The sequence below is a fragment of the Nelumbo nucifera genome, chromosome 2, assembly GCF_055504915.1.
Source record: "Nelumbo nucifera cultivar China Antique chromosome 2, China Antique-T2T, whole genome shotgun sequence".
Lineage (NCBI taxonomy): Eukaryota > Viridiplantae > Streptophyta > Magnoliopsida > Proteales > Nelumbonaceae > Nelumbo > Nelumbo nucifera.
Window position 1 is genome coordinate 103,182,431 of NC_142650.1, and position 16,782 is coordinate 103,199,212.

Consider the following 16,782-nt stretch of genomic DNA (forward strand, 5'->3'; position numbering starts at 1 on the left):
ATTATGTCGAATATTGAATTCAAAATTAAATTTTCGAATACCATTAACACCCCTAGTCATTGGCCGCTTGTGAGATTATCAAAACTCCCTTTTATGTGTAATTGCAACAATATTTTAGGACTATTGATTGGAGTTCCAACGCATGGTTGTGGAAGCCAATAGCTTTTTCAACAATGGTCTTTTTTAGGGCTGGTGACGTCTGGTATGGTTGTAGAATCCAATAACCTCTCCAACTCCGGTGCGGACTTGTCTGAGTTTAGTGGGGGTGAGGTGTACCTGTACATTCCTTTGCAGTCTGGAGGTTGGGGTCACGGAATATTCGTTGATGATGGCCAACGGTATATCTCCAACAGGGGGTGTCAGCCTAAGGTTTTTAATTGCGAAAACTTTTGTGAAGGAAGTCAGTAGAAGATTTGGAGAGAGAGACACCCCATATGGTATAATTTCAAAATTTAAAGGAAAATGAAGGACAAAAGAGTTACAAGCACTTATTTATGTGCTTATTGAAGGAAAAATATCATCAAACGCCCAATACTAAATAAGTATTTATTTTAATTGTCAAATGTAAATAAATACTTATTCGAATAAATACTTATTTTTAAAAAATAAAAGTACTCCAAAACATCACATTCATTCTCATCCACCCATCTAATTTTTCCACTTATCCATATTAATGAAAGCTAATGTTGAAGATTTTTTGTGAGAAGGATTTTTTCGTAAAATTCCTAAGTCATCAGTAGCACCTCGGCGATAATCCCCTTAACTTTGGATTAAAATGGAGAGTGACATGTAGGGCTGTTCACGGGTTGGGTTGAGTCGGGTTACTGAGAAGACCCGACTAGATCCTTTGATTTTTTTCTTTAAACTTTTCCAAAAAATTTATTGTCCAGTTGTCTTACAATACTTGCCATTAATGTCAATCCTAACTAGAAGACTAGAAATTAAGTTAGGTTATAACTAGGATAGAGACAACTTAGTTAAGTAGGAACTAAGTAGGTTGTAACTATTAACTAGGAACTAACTACTAAGTCGGTTCGGTTCGGATCGGTTTTGATTTTTACACATGAAAACCGAAACCGACCCGAACCATCGATTTATGATTTTTTACAACCCGAAACTGACCGCTATTGAAGAAAACCTGACCGACTCGAGTTGGATCGGTCCGGGTTGATCGGTTTGGTCCGATTGGGTCTTCTTATGAACAGCTGACATGTTTTGAAGATTTGAAAAATAGTTAAAGATCAAAAAAGTCTTTTGGCCAATTAACGATAAGACCCAACGAAAGTGAATTCTAAATTTTTGTGAGAAACGTAAGGGTACTTTATGGGTTCAACTATGATAGGTAGGTTTTGATTGGTCAAAATTCCTTCATACCACGTCTTTCCCGCATCATAAATAATTTCACATGAAACAACTGCGATCCGTAGTTATCTATTCGAATTCCCGCGAGTTCACATCGGCGCCCCACATACACATCTCAGCGTCCATTGGGAGCATCTCCCCTAATTAGATGTCAGTGGATTGTGGGGCGCAGATGAGAACTCGGTTCCCGCGGCATCTATTCGAGATGGTCAGAGTCCCTATGTTTTCAAAAACTCAAAAAGAATTCCCTCTCTAGTCTCCGACTCTCTGCTTCCAAATCTGAATCGCTCTCTGTCTCACTCTGGTTCTTCTTCTTTCCACTTTCTTAGGGAGTCAGGGGAAAACCCTAGTTTTAAACTCAGCCAGGCACGACCATGACTGGGGTCCTTCCCAACTCTGCCGGAAGGGAACTATCCAACCCTCCCTCCGATGGTATTTCGAACCTTCGCTTTTCCAACCACAGCGACAATCTGCTCGTTTCTTCATGGGATAGAGTACTTGTTTCTCTTTCTCAAAGAATAAAATAAAAGTTAGATCGTTTTTTCTTACTGGCTTGTCTCATTTCGTGTTTTTAATATGGTTGTCTGTTTCAATTGGCTAGACTGTTCGATTATATGATGCGAGCGCAAATGTTTTGAGGGGAGAGTTTTTCCACGGTGGTCCAGTTCTAGATTGCTGTTTCCACGATGACTCTTCGGGTTTTAGCGCCTGTGTAGATAACACTGTCAGGAGGTAAGTGAGAATTTATCATTCTGGTTTGAGCTGAGGTTGGAGCTTCGTACCATAAAAACTGCAATTTCGCAATTGTCAATTGGTTTTACAATGCTTCCTTTTGTTTTCACGGGAAAGCGGGTCCAGTGCCAGTTTTTAGTCGGTGAATACAGGGTTTGATCCCACGTTCTTGGAATGAAATTCCACAGATTTACAACTTCACTAGTTGCAACCTACAAGTGGAAGCTACTTATTGATTGTTATTTTTTTCTCATGCATTCTGCAAAGAATCTCATCCTTTCTATGTGTCTTTTTGAGATATACTGTCATAACCGCAGCCTTAACTCATCCAGCTAAAGAACAGCAAAGTGGAGATGGAAGTTGTAAACAGAATTAGTTAGAGTTTGTTTCAAGCCATTAAAGATTAGTTGAGTTGTAACAGATTTTCCCTCTCAAATTGTGTGTAAAACCCAATTGATATAATCGATTGAAGAAGAAATAACAGTTTCAAGAATTCAGATCTCTCTCTCTCTCTCCCCCTCTCGTGGTTCTGGGTCATACCTAGAGAGCTCATATTAACTCTAGGTGTATCCCAGGAATTTCTTTGTTACAATTCCGGTTGTAACATATTACATATACCCCATTAGGTTTTGTGTGAATTAATGTTAGGATGTGTTCTGATTGGGTTTCAGAGAACTGAAATCAATATTATGCATGTACCTGCTTTCTAACTGGTATAACAAGAAATTAGTTTAGATGTTGATTGGTTCAATGTCTAATGTCAGTGCAATGCGTGTTGGTGAAAGTAAAATCAAAACTGATTTTTATTAAGGTATCCCTCTAAGAGGCTAATTATGTTGCTGGAAAGAGATTTTCTTATTTACTAGAAATTATTAGTCACAAGTATTTGTTATGAAAGAAATTTTGTTCTTGTATATATGTTTTCCGTGTCGGCCTCATATTTTTCCTTTTACTGCTTTCATTTGCAGGTAACATAACCTCAAAACAGTAGCATTTGCTTCCTACAAAAAAACAAACCCCATTTTTTAATACAGTAACCCTCTAATAGACTAATTATGTTGCTGGAAAGGGATTTTGTTATTTACTAGAGATTGTTAATCATACATAATTGTTATTGAAGGAAAATTGTTCTTAATATTTTTTTTCTGTGTATAATTCATATTTTTCTTTTGCTGCTTTCATTTGCAGATAATATAACCTCAAAACAGTACTATTTGGCTATTTGCTTCCTACAGAAAACCAATCCATCATTTTAAGAAAATTATCATCCTTTTCCTCTTCAAGACAATCATATTCAGTGAAAGTGGAAGATACATTAGATAAAGAACCTTAATTTTTCAGGGCCAATAAAATCACAAACTACTAGATAAGGGACCAAAAACAGTTCAAGTTGCTAGCAAGTGGACTAACTTAAGGGAGGGTGAGGGACAGGAAGGGTGGAATGGGTGGAAGCATAAGACAATGGTGGACTTGGTGCGAATTGGATGGTGTTGCATGGACTCTCCTAAATGGATGAAGTATCCATGTAGGGCACATGTGATTCTGAGTTCTGACATAGTTGATTTTTGATGAATTCTTTTGGACATCTTCTTTTTTCTCCTTGCCCATTTGACATAAATGAACAGCTAATGTACTGAAAATGTACATGATGTATGTTTTTGTTTTCTTTTTCTCTATGCTTAGGTGATATAAATGAATAGTTAATTTTCATGATGAATGTCATTTTATCTATAACATGTTCTGGAGGGCAACCATAAGCTTCTAGACCATTTTTGTGGTTATAAACTATAAGAATGCAAAACATATGGAATAATTACCAATGTTTTAAAACGTGGAGGCGTGATGCGAGGCGTTCCACTACCTAGAGGCATGAGGTGTAGTTTAGAACGCAAGAGGCATAAACCTCCCGAACACAAGGAGGTTAGGCCTCCTTAAGAGGAGGGGGGTTAGGAGGAGGATGAAGAGGAAGGGGGGATCTCATTTTTTCTTTATTTTTAATAAAAATCTTTTATATTAAGAAGAATAAAGATGCATAACATTAGTTGAAAGGGGGGGGGGGGTCGCCCCCCAGCCGAAGGGGTAGGGGGCAAACCACTTTCTTTCCCCTTATCTTTTCTTCCCTTCCCTTTCCTTTCCTTTCCTTCTTTTTTCTTTTTTTTTTTGTCTTTTTATATCAGATGTGCATGAGGCGCATGAGGTGTGCGCCTCTAGCACGCCTCATGAAAAAAGCGCAAGAGGCGTTCGCCTCAGAGGTGTCAGCGCCTCTAGCATACGCCTCAAGGCGTTTTGGGAGTGCCTCACCTGGAGGCGCGCCTCTAGGCGTACGCCTCCCCCACCTTTTAAAACACTGGTGTATACATTTATGTAGAGTGCCCTTCAATCCATGTTTTTTTTTCATCTTGCCATGTCAGACTCTAGATATGTGTTGGATTGTGATTCTTGTGTCTGTGTGTCTAGAACCTGCAATTAGCAAAAGAAGAAACTTCTATCCTTTTCCTTTCTTTTTTCCTTTTCAATGGCAAAGACAAAGTTTAAATGAGATATGATCTCTCTATTAATCTTCTTTATTCTTTTAAATATCAAATTTCAAGAAACATAAAGGTTTAACTGATATTAGTAAGGGACCCTCTGATGCTCAATATGATATTTCTTAAGGGATTCTGTTACACTTTAATATTCAACTACTCCGTACTAAGCAACAATATTCTCTCGTGTTATATCCACATACACATATATCTATATCTACATATGCACACAAAATCTCTAAAAAATTGTCATTTAGTAGATGCTGGAGATTTCCAATTGTCCTAGATTGTAGGAATTATTCATTCATAAAATGTTCATTATAAGGTAGGTTACTGTATTTCACGTTCTCACACATATACATATATAATATACAAATATTTATGGAAAGTAGTCCCAGTTCAATTGAATTTCAGGAATTCTATCTTGAGTATACAAAGTTTTAACATAAGATGCCATACAGCAATTCCTCTTTACCTTGAGAAGTTCTTGCTTACACAAATTATCAGCATCCACCTCACAAAATTTTTTGGCAATTCCACATCATTTTCATGTTACACCATGCTGAATCATTTTTTCAAGTGATTCTATACATTCGAAGAAGGGCTCCTATGGCCAGAAGCTCATTATTCCTTGATAATCATTATGATACAGAAAACGTGTACTTGAAATTAGGCACTTCTTATATGTTCAATAACTTAATGTCTAATTTGTTTTGCATTGTTCAGTACTTCAGTGTTCCTTTCTTGTTTATACTTAGGTTGAATTAGTGAAGATAGCTTGTAAGTTTTGGTAACAATTTGCACTTTTTGGTGGCGTTTCAATGATTTTGGTTGGCATTGGCATCTCTCAGGTGATCTAAATTGTGAATAAAAAGGCATTTATTTCTGTAGTGCATTCTTATGTTTTTGTTCTTATACTTTTATTCCTTCCCTTTTCTTTTAGTTTTCATTATTAGCACCTTCTATCCAATATTCACTATTCTTCTCCTTCAAGGTAAGTCTCTCTATATACTGCTTATAAATTATGATTCCTTTATCCTGTATCATTTTATTCAATTTACAGAAGTTGATATTTGATTATTTCATCTCTTTTATTTGTCCTAGTTCATAACGTTCCTGTCTAGTTTAGGATTACATGTCAAATTTAAATTTTAATGATGCCAAAATAATGATGATGTTACAATCATTATTTTAGGTATGTTTTTAGCTCTGGCAAGGAGGATATTTTGGGAAGGCATGATGCTCCTGTTTGTTGTGTTGAATACTCTTATGCAGCAGGTTTGTACTTGTTTCATTGTGTTTAATCTGAACAAAAGAAGTATTCTTCTGCTTAGACATCCATGTGTGTAAGAATTTCTGATTGCATTGACATCATATACTCATGGGTCTTGTGAGTGTCAGTGCTTTTATCCTCAATATTCTCCATCAAAAGTTCTTTTCTGATATGTTTTCCTAGCCAGCTATGTGCAATCACCATAGTCAGAATCATCATCGTCATCCATGCCTTATCCCAACTATATGGGGTTGGCTGGCTACATGAGTCCTGTTTCACCAAATCTATTCTATTTAAAGTCATATCCACTGTTAAATTATTAGTGCTTAAATCATTTCTTACAACTTCTACCCATGTCCTTTTTGGTCTACTCGTAGCTCTTCTGGCCCATTCCACATGTAACAAATCACTATAATCAGAATTCTGAGTAAAATATTTGATGTGTTGTTCCTTGGTAAATGGGCTATTCTCTTTGCACCTATCTTGTTACAAGTGTTTTAAAAGTACAAGGGGCAGTTTGTGCTTGAGGTGTAAGGTGCAAGGCGAGGCACGTGACTTTTCAAAGCAAGGCACAAAAATACAAGAAAATGGTAAAAAAAGTAAAAAAAAATTTAAAAATTTAAAAAATTCAAAAAAATGCAAAAATTAAAAAAATACTAATCATAATATAAATAAAAATATAAAATTTAATTTTAAAATAAATATTTTAAAAAACCTATTATCTAAAATTAAAATGCATAAGCATAACATGTAAAGTGTATTCAAACAAAAATTTAAAAAGAAAATCAAACATATAAAACATGTAAAACACACAATTTCTTTTTTTCCTCAATTGCACTATTTCAAATAGTTAATGTGATGTAAAGCATCTTGCGTTTTTGATTCTATGAGCCACCTTTGTACCAAGCCTCTCAAGGCAAGCCCAAACAAATCCATGTTAAGGTCTTAAATTCTTAATCCTTACACAAAAATAAATGATTTTATAGTGTTAATTGCCTTTTAAGAAGGTTTTTTACTAGGATGAATGAATGAACAATATTAACAAATGATGACATCATTGTTGATGGTGATGATGAATGGATAATCCTTTCATGCAATCATTTTAATCATCTCCATCATTGCTACGGTTCCCTCCACTATTGACTACTTGCTTAGTGATGACAGCAATAAGTTTTCCTACCCACAGAGTAGGAATATGATTCAAAAAATTGACTGTCAAGGCAAAGTCAAATGTGGGAAGAACTAAGGGCCTGTTTGTTTGCTTTGAAGTCTTATATCTGAAAGTGCAATAATTACATTAAGAGGTATATTGGTATTGGTGAATTTTTCCTTCCTTTGAACTTTGAATGCAGAGAATGTTGTTCTGAATTCTGAATTCTGAAAATTATCAAATATCCATTTTGACCCCATATATGAGAGTTTTTGTTTGTCTTTTTGGGGGTATCATTGGAAAACAAGAAGTTGTATGATTACACTTTAAGAGATAAGAGACGAGGAAACGAACAACCATTTTTCTCTTAAAGTTAAAAGATTCTTCTTAAGAGATAAGAGTTTAAGAGGAAACGAACAGGCCCTAAGTCTATATTAGCTACCATTCAACAAGAGGCATGCATGACCAACAAGTGGAGGTAAAGATGTTGCTGGTTGATTAATTTTTTTATATGTTCTTTGGGACTGTATCCAGTTTACTGCTCTCAAGATCCCAGATAGCTGAGGGTATATGTTTTCTTATTTGCTAAGCATCTAAGTTCAGTAAGTATTCAAGTGTTAATTTAGAAATCAAGTCAAACTCTAAAGTGCCCAGGAATTGAGTAATTTGAAAATTGACTTATGAAAATTCTAGAGTTAAGCTGGGGGATTTGCTAACTAGTCAAAGATTAGAAAGCTCAAATTCTAATAGAATTAGGATTTGTTTTCAGCCCTCAATTAGGGTGCATGCATAGCCATGAAAGATGAGATCTTGGGGGTGATTTTCATATGAAGTGAATAATATTTTTTTTATTGGAAGCGGTTATGAAGTGAATAAATTTCATCATAATATGTTTATAATTCGTGATTTTAGGACAAGTCATCACTGGTAGTTGGGATAAAACACTGAAATGTTGGGATCCAAGAGGTGCAAGTGGGCAAGAGCGGGCACTTGTTGGGGCATACCCACAGCCTGAGCGTGTTTATTCTATATCTCTTGTTGGCCACCGTTTAGTGGTAGCAACTGCAGGAAGACATGTCAATGTGTATGATCTGCGGAATATGTCTCAACCAGAGCAAAAAAGGGAGTCATCACTGAAACATCAAACTAGATGTGTACGTTGTTATCCCAATGGAACAGGTAACCCATCTGAGCATTTCAATTTTTTATAGTATTTTATAATATCTGAAATTATTTTTTTTTTCTCGTGCTTTTGGTAGTTAGAAAGAATTCCTCTTCATGTTTGGCTTCTTGTTTTTGCCATGCTATTTCTTATTTCTTGATCCAGTTCATCATGTTCTGCATTAGAAGGTTTCGTTAGAGGTAGCTCAGTGTAATGTTCATAATATTTCTTATCTCTGATTTTGTAGCTTGTCAAAATCTTATGATTTATGATGTTGAACATATTGTGCAAAAAACTATTCAATTCATACTAATAAAGAAACAATATATCCAATTCATGGGATTTAGATAAAATTGACTAGGACCTAACCTAGTTTTGCATCTCATTTCTCTTTTTGAAAGAAATTTCATTTCAAAACTCTTACTAGACTGAAGCTGTATGTAGGGTATATAAAACCTATTTAAAGATATTTCCCAAGTTTATTTTTGATCAACATCTGAGTCAAAAGAATGCTTTTAGTTGATTGACTGTAAGGTTGAGCTTGATCATATCATCCTCATGGACCTCATTTAAGCCTTATCCCTACTATATGGGGTCGGCTGCATGAATCCTGTTTCGCAATTCCATTGTGTTTCGTGTCATATCCATTGTTAAATCATGACTGCTTAAATCATTTCTTGCTACTTCAATTGATGCCCTTTTTGGTCTGCCCCTAGCCCTTATAGTCCCTTTAACTTGCAACAGATTGCTTCTTCTTACAGGTACAGTAGATGTTGTTCTATGCACGTGACTGAACCATCTTAGTCTACTTTTTCTCATTCTATCACCTATTGGAGCTATTCATAGGTTCCTCCAGGTGACTTCATTTTCTGACCCTATACTTATTTCTGCCACATTCATTTTCTGAATATATTGTTTCTTGACTGCCCAACACTATGCTCCATACAGCATTACTAGTCTTACAACTGTTCTATAGAGTTTTCCTTTTAACTGGAGTGGTATTCTCTATCATGTAAGACCATGGATGCACCCCTCCATTATGTCCTTCCTGCTCTAATTCTATGGGCAACATCCTCCTTAATCTCTTCTTCTTATGTTCCAAACCAAGATAACAGAAGAGGTCATATTTGAGTTATCTATTAGTTTCCAATCCTAAGCTTACCCTGATTTGCACTCCTATAATAATGTTGTCTCTAAAGAGTTTGTCCATAAGCTTAAATTTGTATTTAATCCTTTGTTAGTTTCATCAATTAATACAATGCCATCAGCAAACAACAAGCACCATGGGACCTTTGAATATGCTTAATAAATACATCTATGATTAGTGCACATAAACAATGACTAGTGATGAGCCTTGGTGAAGATCCATCATAACTTTAAAATATGGTGTGTAAGGAATGCAAATTGAAAATGAGGTAAATTTTCTGTCTAAATTTTAGATTTTGATATACAATGCATATATGATCCATGATTGATTCGACTGAAATTTCTCTATGATTTTGGATATGATGTTTTTCAGAACAAGTTTGTTTCATATTCCAGTTATGCACTTTGTAATTATTTCAATTAAGTGCATAAAAATTAGCTTTGCTTGAGGCACTGGGAAATGTATTTCAATACCAGCAACCCAACATAACATGACCCTAAATCCAAGGGTGTTGGTGCAGTTAAAAAAAGGCAGGTAAGGTGAAGCAGTTCTGGTTGTTTTGTGCATGTCTTCCATATCTTGTATTCGGTTGACCCCAAATAGTTAGGTTAAGGCTGAGTTGAGTTGAGTTATGTCTTGTACTCATTGCTGAAAAGCCATTTTCTTGACTTGGGGCATTGTATGCAGGTTTTGCTCTTAGTTCAGTGGAAGGACGAGTTGCGATGGAGTTCTTCGATCTGTCTGAGGCTGGTCAAGCTAAGAAGTATGCCATTATCCTTGAGGAATTGTTTGTTACAGGATTAATAATATTGATGTTGAGTTCCCTTTTCCTGTTTACATGGGGCTTTACCCGACTTGTGTCTTTTAATCTGTTTGCACCACACAATTGGAGATCCCTTGCTCTCAAATACTGTTGTTCTTTTCTTTCTTTTAATTAATACAATGTGCAAGGAGATGCCACTTGTTTTAGGCATCACAATATGTTGCCGTTGGCTTTTGAATATATCTCTTAGCTGTCTTTAAAATGATCTAAGCTTAAGCACTTGTGCCAAGCTTCTACAAGGGCACTATTCACATGAAAATTTAAGCTTAATTTTACCCTAGCTTGCATTTTTCTCAAACTATTCTTTACTGTTTAATGATGGAAGTAAGCTCCTTGCAGATATGCTTTCAAGTGCCACCGAAAATCAGAGGCTGGTAGAGACACAGTCTATCCTGTCAATGCAATTGCATTCCATCCTGTGTAAGTCTTTCCCTTTCTCAGTGGGGGAACTATAGGACTGAGTGTAACGTAAGCGACTTGTCAAGATGGATTGTTGGAGAGATACAAGATCAAGAAGGATGACATGTAAATGGAAACCTAGAAGTAGCTTCAAAAACATGGAGAACATTTGATTGAGATGGTTCTGTTATGTGAATTGGATAGCACACCTACAATGGCTCTGAAAAGAGGGACAAAAGAATGTCTGATAAGAAATGATTTGAGCAGTTACAGATATATAAGCCGTAGATTGGATTAGCATATTGATACTCATCTTGGTATCAACTTGGTTAAGGCTTAGCCAAGTTAAGTTTATCTGATATTGTGAACCCTTTTTTGTGTTGGGGTGGGGGTGGGGTGGTTGGATAGTGTCCATCCAAGAATTAATATAGTTAACTGGGTCACTCATTGATTATTTGTTTGATGCTTACTAGTCTTGTCTCTTTGTGGAGGTAAAAATTCAATCCTAAAGGTAGGCGTTGCTTTCCCATTTCATTGAGTAATTGGTTCAAGACTCATTTTTTTGTCTATGCTTCCACATGTGGCAGCTACGGTACATTTGCCACTGGAGGTTGTGATGGATATGTCAATGTGTGGGATGGCAACAACAAGAAGAGGCTATATCAGGTAGTATTGCAGTTTTGAAGGCTTCCCTTCTCTCTTCACTTGTAAACTTGTACATGGCAAGGTTTTAAATTTTACTTTTGTGCAGTATACAAAATACCCTACAAGCATTGCAGCATTATCCTTCAGCAGAGATGGTCGTTTATTAGCTGTGGCCTCCAGTTATACATTTGAAGAAGGAGACAGGCCGTATGATACTGACCTAAAAGCCTTGCCACCCCCCCCCCCCCCCCCTCCCTGATATACAATCAAACACATGAGAGTATTCATTCAATTTGTGTATTTGCAGGCATGAACCGGATGCAATCTTTGTGCGCAGTATAAATGAAGTGGAGGTTAAGCCAAAACCCAGAGTGTGCCCTGCTCCTTAAATCAGAATATCGACCGTAAAAGTATACTACTATTATAGAGTATATTGATTGTTGTGGATAGCGACTTTAAAAATTATAAAGTCATGTCTTTATTCATTGCCGGTGAAACCTGCTGAATTCAAGCAGGAAATGAATTGTCTGAGTTTAACCATTTGATTTCAGTTTTCTAACGAGGATCCTATCAAATATAATTGATAGGGCACCTGAGTTGCTATATGTCATGTCAGGCAATTTGACTAATGGAATTTCTCTAGTTTGAACAAGTATCTATTTGACATTTTCAACTAATCACTGATTATTTATTCTTTTGAATAATTCTTCAATGCAAGCAAAACTATAAGGCTGTGTTTTGTTTGCGGTGTAAAACCTCATCGATGGAGTTTCACACCGAACGGTTTAAAACCTTTGAACCGTTGAGCTTCTGAAAACGTGATTATTGATGTAATATTATATTAAAGGTTTAAAGTATTGAAAGCACCAAGCATATCGGAAATGCAAATTTAATAGATGTATTGGGATACATTTTGGATAAACATGGATACAAATAAAAAATTAAGATGTGCATGGAAACATAAGAAAACATTATAGATATTTCAATAATTCTTAAAAATATCAATGACATTAAATATAGGGCCTAAATGAGCCATATATACGTAAAATCACATCCTCTAGAGATTTTTATGAAAAAAATGTCATAATCAACGTGGAAAAACACAAGGGTATTCTCTAATAAGGTTGTAACTACAAAATATAAGCTTAATAATTATTTAATGAAAAAATTTTTGTAATTTTTTAAATAATTATTTATTTCTTGTTCAAACAATTAATTTATTTTTTATTACAAAAGTCAAGAATATAAAATGTAACAGAAAAATAATTTTATGGATGTAGTAGATCATCCAAAGATTTACAATATGATAAACATTATGGTTAGATCACACCAAAAATTTGAGAAAATAAATAATCTACAATTACAAAAAAAATTAAAAATAAAAAATTTTAGTTTTACAAAAATAAATGTTTTTATACTAAATTTGAAAAAATAAATATTTTTATTCAAAAAATTACAAAAAATAAAAAATGAATATTTTAGAAATTTCAATAGATCTATGGATATGGTAGATCACCCATAGATCTATGACACAATTATTCTTTATGGGTAAGTTATGCCAAAAATATAAAATTTTATTTTATTTTTGTTATTTTTTTTAAAAGTTAAATAGATATATTTGAAACACAAATATATATAAGCATTTCCAAGCATAAAAAGACACAAAATATTGTAATATACTATCGAATAAATTGAAAAACGTATTTATTTTTGCAATTTCTTTTGTAAAAAGTTGAAAAAACCTTTAAAATCTTAAGTTTTGGAGGTTGTTTTTGGTTTTTTTTTTAAGATTTTAATTTTTACAATCCAAGAATGTCCTCAAATCTTCTTACAATCCAAAATATCTCTGTCTAGTTTATAAATTATGAGAAATTTGGTATTTATTGTAGCAAAAACATCCACCCTCGGTTTCAAAGACTGATCAGGCAACAACTTAAAATAAAGCCTTTATTAAAAAAGAATAGTCCATCGGTAGCAGTAGACAAGTCAAGGGAGGAAGTGAGTTCGATAGCTGCACAACCGGCTCCAATTTTGTTGAGTCGGCCCTCCCCCCTAGCACCAGAAATCCTCTCAGCCCCAAGGCCAAAAGGCTTCAAGACACCTGCATTAGAGACGTATGACGAGAACACCGACCCAAATGACCACGTCAACAGTTTCCAGGCCTTGATATTACTCGCTGGAGCAGATGAGCCAAGCTTGTGTATGGTGTTCTCAACAACGTTTAGAGGTACCACCAGGACAAGGTACAAAATCTTATAGATGGGCTTAGTCAAGAGCTAAACACAGTTCGTAGACCTATTCATTGCCTACTTCATCACAAGTAAGAAGTGCTTGAAATCTGCACAGAGCCTTCTGAACGTGATCTAATGGGAGAATGAGTCAATCCGTAGCTATATCAAGAGGTTTAATGCATAATGTCTACAAATTCCCAACCTCAACCGAGCTGTGTAGCTTAGTGCAGCCCATAAGGGAGTTCAACACGTCGAGTTTCGTTGGCACCTCGAGTTGAACCCTCCAAAGACAATGGAGAACTTCCTCGATGATGCTAATAAGTTCATTCAGGCAGAGGAAGCCCTTGGGTCCCAATTAGAAATACAACAAGGCAAGAAGAGGAAGTAGGAAGACGAAGGTACCAGTAGCATCAAGCACTGGCAATGTAAGAGCAAGTCACCAAAGCGAAGTAAATTATGAGAAATCTCAACCAAATCCTGAATACTTTCCAAAATATCTCTGGCCAGTTAATAAATTATGAGAAATCTAGTATTTATTGTAGCAAAAACATCCACCCCCAGTTTGAAAGACTGATTAGACAACAACTTAAAATAAAGCCTTTATCAGAAAATATCGGACGTCTTGGACTTCCTCTTTTTTGGTCAAGCAACAAACATGCCCAATTAACTTTTATTCTAGATAATATTGGAGCCAAATTAAATAGATGGAGAGCCTCAGCCATAAGCCAAGCGGGAAAACATGTCCTTATCCAATCAATCCTTCAGGCAACCCCCATCCATGCCATGTCACTTATCAAACTACCTAAAAAAACCATAGATCATATTGAGAAAATTTTTCGACATTTCTGGTGGGGTTCCTCTAATCAAACGTCTCATCCTTATCATTGGTGTGCTTAGCACAAATTAACTCTCCCAAAGAATGCAGGAGGATTAGGTTTTAAAAACCTAACCTTATTTAACCGAAGCCTGTTAAAGAAAGTAGTCTGAAATATATTAATGAACAACATAAATTCTGGGCTCAAATTTGAAAGTCAAAATACCTCAAGAATAGAAGCATGTTTCCTTCATCCACTCCTGCAAAAGGATCCATCTATTGGAAATCCATCAATCCAGAATTCCGGGAGTTAGCCTCTGAATGTGGTGCCCTGGTTAATACCAATTCAAATTTCCCTCTCTCTCATCAACCCTGGATTCAAACTAACCAATCCTTTTCCTGAATCCCCTTCCCTTTGGCCCCAAATGTTAGACACATGAATATTTCCCACCTACTCCATCAAGGCCAATGGAACACTACCCTTATTAACTCCTTGTTTTCCTCTAGAGAAGCTCAGTGCATCCAGGCAACCCCTATTTATTCAGACTCAAACCTAGTCACTTGGATTTGGCTTCCTCACTCCTTAGGTAAATTTACAACTAAAAGAAATTATCAAAATAAATCTCTGGGCTTCAGTCCAATCTTTCTCAAGAGCTCGAGTTCTGTCTTAAACACATTTGGAAATTAGATACAGCTCCAAGATTCATGTTGTTCTTATGGAGAGAGTTATCAATGATTATGTTCCAGTCAAAGAAAAGCTTAGTATCGAGGATAACCAAAAGATCTGTATCTTCTGTGAAACTGACTTGGAATCGCTTACCCACCTATTCTTGAACTGCTCTTATACTCAAGTAGTACTTTTCGGTAATCCCAGGAATATCAATTTCACAAATAGTTTTCAAGAATCTTGGGTAATCAGCATTCATAATCTTTTTCAGCATGTACATGACAATCATTTAGCTAAAAAGATCTTGACTTGGTTGGCAATCACGTTGTACTTTATTTGGTTTGCTAGAAACGAAAAATATTTTAGAGGAAAACTAATTCAACCTTCAACTCTCTTACAGTATATAAACCAAATTTACAATTGCCCCACATCCCCCCAAGCGCCTGTTTCTGTTATTAATTCTGCATCAAATTTCAATAAACACACTCTCACGATTGCACATGATACAGAGCTTATTGTCTTTATTGATGCAGGAAAATTAGCTAACTTCTTATACAGTTTTGGATGTAGAGTTCTGTCCCCAAACTTAACCTACTTAAAAATTATAGGTGGCCGAACTAAAACTGTAGCATCTGTAATACAAGCTGAAATGCCATTATGCAGGTGCTTGAAAATTTTTCTTCTTGGAGTTGTTAGAAAGTCTATATTATATCAAATGCTAAACAAGTGGTGGATGTGCTTCAACGACATTCAGAAGTTCCTGGATCTGCCTCTGGCTTTTGAATAGGATTAGGGAGCTTTCTGTTCGAAGGACTTTTGTAAATTTTTTTTTTGTATCTCGAAACTTTAATGTTCCTGCCCACAAGGTATCCCATCTAGCAAAAACTCGTGATCTGGATTTTTTTTATTCTCCCTCCTATCCGAATGGGATGCCTAGGGCAGATGACTTTGTAAATATTTCTTTAGTTTAATGATATGCTTCTTTTCAAAAAAAAAACCCCACCCAAAATTTATGACTTGTTTTCCAGGTTCCTTCTTACAGCTTACCTCAGATTTGAGCTTTTCATTCTCCTTGACAATGGAACCATATTCAGAGGAGAAAGAGTCGTAAGAAGATTTGAGGACATCGTAATCCCCCTCGAGTTGCTTAGTCTTCTAGCGAGCTTGCCTGTTTTGAAACCAAACGACGACCTGCCTCGGCTGTAGACAGGGCTTTTTGGCGAGCTGGGTCTTTCGCTCTGGCTCCAGCTTGTTTTCCACCTCGGAAGTTCTTCTCCAACAGGTTAACCTAGACATAAGAGATAAGACCCCGCCAATTATATACGTACCCAGAATAATCAATTTCTAATTAAACAAAGTTCATCAAGATTGAAGAAAATTTTCTCTTTCAATAAGCGGAAATTTTCAACAGGATTGGAACGATTTAGTTCATTTAATTAGATAAGAGTATTCGTTCACACTCTCTAACATTTTGAAACAAAAAAGGAGGGACAGATGCTAATAACAGTGCAGTGAGATTTGATGCATTGCTAGTGAATATGCCATATCTTGAAGGATTTTGGTGTTAGATACGTTGATGATACGACTTACGAACATCAACTTGCTAGGAAGGTCACTAACCTGGCTCTGGAATGAGCCGGTGTTTCTTTTTCCAGCAATTGTTCGTCGTAAAATTCTTCATCTATCAGATCGTCTGCCAAGGTGAAAAAGGGGCGCCTCTTTGGGTTTTCCTCCATGTTCAGCATCGATCTCATCCCTATAATTTGTTCATCACAACAGAAAATTGGTAAATTTAAATAATATTCTTAAGATCAGCTGCAGATATTAAAATCAAGTAACATGGTCTTCTTAA

The 16,782-nt window shown here is 35.8% G+C and overlaps 1 protein-coding gene across 1 annotated transcript; it reads left to right on the top strand.

The window, feature by feature from the left end:
* The first annotated feature begins 1,437 nt into the window (after positions 1-1,437).
* LOC104587466 (mitotic checkpoint protein BUB3.1) lies at positions 1,438-11,870 on the top strand. Its single transcript, XM_010245089.3, has 9 exons — positions 1,438-1,856; positions 1,964-2,094; positions 5,815-5,897; positions 7,955-8,221; positions 10,039-10,114; positions 10,514-10,594; positions 11,161-11,239; positions 11,325-11,425; positions 11,526-11,870. Exons 1-9 carry the CDS (start codon positions 1,737-1,739, stop codon positions 11,605-11,607), a joined length of 1,020 nt encoding a protein of 339 aa, XP_010243391.1. The 5' UTR covers positions 1,438-1,736; the 3' UTR covers positions 11,608-11,870.
* Positions 11,871-16,782: the final 4,912 nt, after the last annotated feature.